Source organism: Monopterus albus, unplaced genomic scaffold (assembly GCF_001952655.1).
Source record: "Monopterus albus unplaced genomic scaffold, M_albus_1.0 scaffold89.1, whole genome shotgun sequence".
In the NCBI taxonomy this organism is placed as follows: Eukaryota; Metazoa; Chordata; class Actinopteri; order Synbranchiformes; family Synbranchidae; genus Monopterus; species Monopterus albus.
Genome location: NW_018127969.1, coordinates 369,641 through 377,250, shown reverse-complemented (window position 1 = coordinate 377,250; position 7,610 = coordinate 369,641). Strand labels below are relative to the sequence as shown.

At 42.2% G+C, this 7,610-nt stretch overlaps 3 protein-coding genes across 3 annotated transcripts in view; all 3 read left to right on the top strand.

The window, feature by feature from the left end:
- Positions 1-6: 6 nt before the first annotated feature.
- LOC109964515 (microtubule-associated tumor suppressor 1 homolog A-like) lies at positions 7-695 on the top strand. The gene is made up of 2 exons (XM_020607859.1): positions 7-116; positions 153-695. Exons 1-2 carry the CDS (start codon positions 21-23, stop codon positions 606-608), a joined length of 552 nt encoding a protein of 183 aa, XP_020463515.1. The 5' UTR covers positions 7-20; the 3' UTR covers positions 609-695.
- Positions 696-2,572: 1,877 nt separating this feature from the next.
- The window catches only part of pfkfb4b (6-phosphofructo-2-kinase/fructose-2,6-biphosphatase 4b), a 24,774-nt gene continuing 19,736 nt past the window's right edge, over positions 2,573-7,610 (top strand). Inside the window, exon 1 of the mRNA XM_020607755.1 lies at positions 2,573-2,781. Coding sequence (XP_020463411.1) covers positions 2,739-2,781 — 43 coding nt within the window. The 5' untranslated portion in view covers positions 2,573-2,738. The remainder of the gene's footprint in view (positions 2,782-7,610) is intronic.
- Positions 3,915-7,610, top strand: part of LOC109964538 (putative nuclease HARBI1) — a 14,093-nt gene continuing 10,397 nt past the window's right edge. The window contains exon 1 of the mRNA XM_020607913.1: positions 3,915-4,017. Within this exon, the coding sequence (XP_020463569.1) occupies positions 3,915-4,017 (103 nt within the window). The remainder of the gene's footprint in view (positions 4,018-7,610) is intronic.

Below are 7,610 nucleotides of genomic sequence, written 5' to 3'. Positions count from 1 at the left end.
AGCTGATCGACACCCTGAAGATGGAGAAAGACGCCCTTCAGCGTGAGCTAGAAACCGAAAGGCTCACTCATGCAGACAGGGTGGAGCAAGGTCAACAGCTGATCGACACCCTGAAGATGGAGAAAGAAGTCCTTCAGCATGAGCTAGAAAAGATGGAGAAAGTCGCCCTTCAGCATGAGCTAGAAAATGAAAAGCTCACTCATGCAGACATGGCGGAGCAAGGTCAACAGCTGATCGACACCTTGAGGACTGAGAACGACAGCCTTCGTAAAGAGATGGCAGAAGAGGTCCTTAGAATGCAGAAAGAAGCTGATCATAAGGCCTTGCTCTATCAGAGAAAGCTGCAGCAGCTGAGAGATCAGCTCAAGCTTCAAACCTCACTCACTCTGCAGCTCTCCACTCTGCTCAAAGCTAAGAAACTCTCCAGCCGTGAACAGCCTGAGCCTGAACAATGCGAGGACCAGGAGCCCCTCCCTAGTGCCCTCCATGATGAAGAACTCACAAAGAACGCTGTGGTCTCTGAAAAGACCATGACAGAGACGACAAAACAGAAGTCACGCTGGAAAAGATTCCGCCACTTTCTGGGACTGAGAAAACCACAGAAGTGAAAGAAATAAACCAAACCCCTTTCATAGCAGATATTTAAATTGGAATCACCGGACAAGTCAAAAGGCTGCTGTTAAAACTTTCTAAAAAAAAAAATTAATCAATTTGGCCAGATGTTTAACTAAATAACATGACAGGGCCGTCACATGTGTAATTTAGGAAAGAAAACAAATTAATCAGGGCAGCACAGTGGCGCAGTGGTTAGCACTGTTGCCTCACAGGCCGGGCCGACCAGGGGCCTTTCTGTGTGGAGTCTGCATGTTCTCCCTGTGCCTGCGTGGGTTTTCTCCGGGCGCTCCGGTTTCCTCCCACATACCAAAGACATGCAGCTTAGGTTGATTGGAGACTCTAAATTGCCCCTAGGAGTAAATGTGGTTGTTTGCCTATGTGTCATGTAATTTAGTAACACCCAAATTAATTACCTGTGGTAACTAATTACTCCAACTACTCTTTTAAAATCTCAATAAAATTCCTAAAAGGATCAACTATCTCTGTCTTTACTGAGTAAGTTTTGTTGTTATTAATATTCTTATGGTTTCAGTAGGTTTACACTTTTGAGTAGTGATGTTAAACGCTGTGTATGATGGGTAACACATAGACTTTAAATAAAGTTTAATACAACTCTCGGCTGGCCTGGGAACGCCTTGGCATCCCCCCGGAGGAGCTGGAGGGTTGGCATCTTTGCTTAGGCTGCTGCCCCCGCGACCCGGTTCCGGATAAGCGGAGGAAAATGGATGGATGGATGGATGGATGGATGGATGGACAACTAAAGCCAGAGCTTTTTGCTGACATGTAGATGGACACATCATGCATCTAAGTCTGCTGCTTGAAGAAATTGGTAATATCTGCTAACCACCTCGTGGAAAGCTCTTCAGTCACCTAGAAACTGGTGCTAGAAGTATTCAGACAAAAGCAGCTGCTGCAGCAAAACACACGTGCAGATGCGAGTCAAATGGAGCTGAATAATAACAGTGACGTGCACCTTTAAAAAGCCTTCGCCTGCAGGCAAACATCTTTAGCTACGATACATAGCCTGCATTAAAGGTTTGTGATACATCTGAGACACTGCTGTTTGTCTCAATTCTTCCACTCCATGGCCAGATAAACCTGTTTTGACACCCCCGAGGCAAAAGGGTCCCTATGGGCTTCAGTCATTAATGCATGGCCCACCTCTGTTGATACTGCATAAAAAAGTGGCTATAATCAATAGTAACATGATAACAATCCATCAAAGATGATGAGATGTGAAAAAAGTGATTAAATTATCACCATAATCTGCTCCCAGCAGTGTCATGGAGCCTTATATTGAGTTTCAGCTCAGCTCATTGTTTAACCATCTGACTCACACCCTCACTGTTCTGGTTCTTATATTGTGTTTTCAACCACAGCAAGCAGCTGTGGTTGGTGAAAGGCTCTCAGACCCCACTGTACACTACCTACTCAGCAACAGCACACAGACAAGGTTTGCAACTAGCTGCTAAACATGGTGAAGCACTTAGCAGCTGAAGTGCTGGAGACCACAGCACAGCTAAAAACTGTGGATGTTGCATTTACATTTTCCAAAGCTGAATGTGTAAATAGGCAAAAGGGTTGTTAAGTTCACCATATCACCTTAAAAAGTGGAATATCAGTGTTGTGTTCAAAACCAGCTTCCTGTCCCCAAGTGGTTTGAAAATGTGTTATTGTAGGTTTAAAATGTTAAAGTGTAGGTTTGAATTGATTTAATTATTTAACAAATAGGCAGTTAATGAAATTATCAGAAAAGCAACTGATAGTAAACCTCTAGCTTTTAGATCCCCTTGAAGAAGAAGAAGACGCTGCAAAAAACGAAGAAGCAAAATAAAAATAAAAGAAGAAGAATGTGTCCTGCACAACGTGGTGCATGTGACTGATTGTGGTTGATGGACAGAATGTCTAAAACATGTGTAGACTGGGCAGAGACTGGGGTAAAGGTAAACATGGAACAGTAGGCCACAGCCAAACGACAACATGTGGACATGCATTGTTGTGCTCGTGCGTATGGAGACGACAATGCGCGCGCCTGCCCCCTCACTTCATTCATTGCTGTCCGTGCTGCTGCAGACGCTCCAGCTTCTCTCCACGTTGTGAAGAAGAGGTTTTAATCCGGGACCATGAGGTGCTCCTGCCGCCCGAGAAACACGCATGACAGAGCAGGTAGGGTGCAAACTCCAGCTAAGTCCGGACTTTTCTCTCTCATATGACACTCGTGTCAGTCGACATTGTGTTGTGAGAACAGAGCAGCTGAGCTAGAAGGCGGATCTAGTAAACAAGTCTGTGTCACGTAGACATGCTTTCGAGCTGACGGGGCTTTTCTACCGAGGACAGGTGGGACAGACTGCGACACATTTGGGAAAGATTAGCCACTAGGGTTTTCATGTAGCAAAGGAAGAATTCGTGACTATGCAAATAACCTGAAATGCTCTCGTAGCTGGCGCGCTCCTTAGGTGTGTAAGCTAGCTGCTAGACCGACCGTTAAAGTCAGAGGATGTAAACACGCGGTGTTTCCAAATATTCCCAAATGTCGCGTCACTTACTGTACTGTTGTGTTAAAGCCCCTCGGCCCCCACATAGATCTGCATGGGGTTATAGATTGGATTTTGGTTGCGTTTTGACAGATGAATCTCAGGATGTATTTGTTGATATGGTACTGCTTTTATATAAAAGTAACTGTTCAGAAATACTGTCTGACCACACTTGGTCAGAATGAGAGTAAACCTTGTGATTACATGGTCACTTTTGCGTACTCTGACCTCCAAGCTCATTTTACTTGGACTATTTTCCTGGTTTTCCCTCCTCCATATGACTCACAGGATGGTTATCAATTAAATACCACAACCAACTTTCTTTTAAACATCTTTTTATCATCTGGTTGAGTTGGTGATTCTTGTTCCTACTAAATGTATAAGTCACAAAGGGTAATAATGCTTCTACTCCAGACACCTACTATAGAGTATGCTTCACTTTTTCCACAACATTTCAGTGTTTGTTTGGGTCCAAACTCCCTGTCTAAGAGATGCTGCCTGAGTGTGACTCTATACACACTTCAGTTCTGTGTGTTACTCTTGGATACTGTTAAAGCATTGACTGTATATACATACTGTATGTGCCAAACCCAGCCTACTACATTTTATTCTGATGCTTAGGTTCCTCTATGAATACTTTGCATTCAAAAAAGCATTATGTGCATTTGAACCAGCGCTAATGGGTATTTTGTAATGCTATGAGTCATGCAGCCCTGGAGGGTCTGTTTAACGTTATGTTACTGTGCTGTCGTGTTGACTAACGCCATGCTGAGAGGTCATGATATCTACATTACACTCCGTGTCCTCAGGGATGGATACACTGTAGTTCCTTCTAGGAGTGTGGTCACAGTAGCCCAAATGTCTGCAGGTCTGTTGTCTGTTGTGGCTGATATGTGAAGGATAAACAGAGCTCCTGCTGTTTTTGTGGTGAGTAGGAGATACGCCGCCTACACACACACATACAGGCGAGGCTGAGCAGAAAAACAGGAACACTGGCACGTGTATCTGTCTGTTTGTGGAAGCTGGTCTATTTTAAGAACAAATACACAGCATCTTTGTATTTTAGCTATTATGTATGGTGATAACTGACGAACATTAAGCTGCCCTTGCTCTTAACAGTCATAAAAATGTGAGAAGAAACTGGTTCTAAAAGCATCGAGTTTTAGCTCATATGTGTTTTGGAGCTGCAAACGGAGAAAATTATGCTTCAGTGGGTGCCGCAGTCCAAATATTAGGCTGTAACCCTGTGTACTCCACAGTGGCTGCACACCCAACAGGACATTCTCCAAGCCTGAGGGGCTGTCTCAGGCGTTGCCAGCTACAGTAAATCTTCCTTTTCTAAAACCTGCTTTCAGTATTGCACTCAGTAGTTTTTCTTTCCCTTGGATCTCCATCAGATGTGAATGCTCACAATAAATCAGCCCTTCTCATCCTTGTTCACTGATTCACTCCTTCTTTCCCTGCACCTCCCTCCCTCCCTCCCTGCCTGCTGTCTATCTGGGGGAAAGTTCACCAGCTCACTCATAATCTCATTATAGGCTCCGGGCGGAGCTCTAGCCTGCCTGTGTAATGCCTATGCAGGGAGAAAAAAAGAAATGCCTGCACAGCCCACAGAGCTTGCTGTTGTTTTGCATCTGGGAGCATTGTAGTGCAGGGCTGATTTTTGTCTGTTACTCTGTGTGTTTATGCTTAGAAATGTCACAGCATTTCTGTGCAATGGAGACACTAATCTTGCTTGTTCAGGCTCAGACCAAACCACTTTTTCCCTCTTTCTCTGTTGCATGCAACACAATAGTAACCACTGATCCCAGATAACACCAGATACATAGCCTACCAAATAACATTTATCATTGTTTAGTGACACAGAATTAATAATAAGGATAATGGATAAGGATAATCACCATTATTGGCCAAGTATGTTACACACAAGGAATTTGTTTCCGGTACAGAACCGATTGCCATCATATGTGAAAATAGAGCAGTTGTCAAAATGCTGTTTCCATCTTCTCCAGAATGGGTAGTGTCCTTCCAAATTAGAGCATTATAATCGTGAAAAGGGAAATGGCTTTCTTCAAACTGTTGCCAGAAGCATCATACTGCAAATGATCACCAACTGCTGCATTTGTCAAATGTCTGTCTAGTATTTGGATAGGCTACATGTATTTTGATGTGTGAGCTGCAAAAGCACCAACAAACAGCTGCAGTGGGGACAGTGGTCCAAAAAAATAGCTATATGTGAATTAACATACAGCATCTCTAGAGAGGAACTGGCTGAAAAATAAGCATGAGCCTTGCTAAAGTCATTTCAGACTAACAGCACTGACACAGAGAGATGTTGAAACTAACTTGTGGTGGGAGGTTGATAATTTGGCACTCAGCCTACGAGACCTTTGTAGCAGTGTGTTTGTGTAGGTGAAGCTCTCAAGTGCAATGTCTTGCAGATGAGATTAGTCCTGTTGACATACTGACTGCTCGCTGTCTTCAGGCTGTGTTTACAGTCCCAGTTTATTCTGAAATGATAACAGCATTGTTCTGAATGGAGTACTCTACAGATGGTACTTATAGTGACTGGACATATCCTTGGTATCCTCATGCTGAATGTAGCCATTACTGTTTACCTTTCCTGGTGATTCTAAAATTGTATAGGTCCTTAAACAGAGGCTACAATGCCGACTCCGTGGCTACATGGACCATTACATACAGTAGGAGAAACTCCATGTTTAAAATATGCATATGCATATATGCATTTCAGATGTCTCAGCTGACCAGGACATATGACCACTGGTGGTTGCATGGAATACACATAGAATGAAAGTGCCAGCAGAACACTAATTCACTTAAAGTGACCACACGGCGCCACCTACTGTTACAACCTGGACACTACATTAAGACTCACTAAGGCCAAGAAGAAAAAATACAGGCTTCCGAGGCAGGAAGTGAATCTCATAAAATTAGACACATGAATCAGTCAATACTTGAAAGTGAAACATGAAGCAGCTGCATTTCTCTTTTGCTGTTTGCTGTGGGATTTTGCTGTGGTCAGCATTTCCTTATGTTTCATCTATTGTTGTACAAATGCACTTAAATCACAAGATTTTGTGTTAGTTAACTGTAAGGGAGAGCAAATAAGTAATTGGTCAATATCATTAGAATGTTTGACTAAAAATAAATGATGTGTTTGAGACAGTCCAAGAAGAAAGAAGCTAATTAATTTGATTTGATTTAATTAATCTTCTAGCAGTGTAATGTGGCGTCTTACACTCACTTGCGTCCTGATGATTGCTTTGTTCCCTCTCCCATCTTTGTGAAGATCTTACTTGTTCGGGCAATTCTTTACCACATGGAGCCATGTTGCATTAGGTATAACTCAGGTCAAAACAGAGGAAGCTGTAGTGTTTACAGGTTTTTGTAACTTGGTTCATGCAGTTCATTTTGTAAATTGGAAATCATGTCTAATCACTTTTGCTGCATTGAGGTTGTAATTTAGGTATAGTCGGTCTAATCTGTTTGGTTTTAGCTATCAAGATAAAATACTTTACACTTCAGTTTAAAACTAATACCATCATTGTAAGGTGGTACAATTTTGAATCAGTTACCATTTTAGTAATATTGCAAGGGGCTGCACTTACAAAGTTATGTTGTCTACTGTACTGCTGAAATGATTAGTCAATCAAAACAAATTAATCAACAGCATTCTGATCCAGCATCAATCGAGCTAAAACCATTTGCCAAACATTTGCTGATTTATGTTTTTTAGATGTGAAGATTTCCTGGCTTTCTTTGTGTATGTCACTGTAAATTGAGTATTATGGGACAACAAATACATGATGGTGGTGGTGGGCAATTTCTCACTATTTTCTGACCATTATAAAGGCTGCACCCAACAATTATTTTCAGTTAATTTACTAATTAATCTGCATATTCTTTTCTTGATTTTGTTTTTTAAAGAAAATATCAGAAAATGGTGGAATATATCTATTTTAATTTCTCACACATCTGTATTATATCTTTAGATGTTTTGTTTTTGTTTTGATTGTCCAAAATTGTCCAGACGTTAAATTTACTGCGCAATGATATTACACAGATGTTAGAAATTACCCGATTGTTTTGTTGAAAGCACGAGAAGTGAAGACAGGGGAGGACTGTTGAAAATCAACAGAAAGTTTACAGGAAGTCTGAGCACAGGTGAAGTCCATACAGCGCTGGGATCAGAAAGACAGAGCTCCCGCAGGAATTCCATCCTCTGAACCACGCGTTAGGTTTTTACAATACTTTTAAGTTCTTGGGCTGCTCCACCCTGGACAGAGATACAATGATCCATCCTTCGTAATCCTATTGGCCATTTGTTGTAAGCAGGAGCTCACACCTTCTTGCTGGAATGTGGTAAAATCCAGGTGTGTGCGTGTGTGTGTGTGTGTGTGTGTGTGTGTGTGTGTGTGTGTGTGTGTGTGTGTGCGCGCG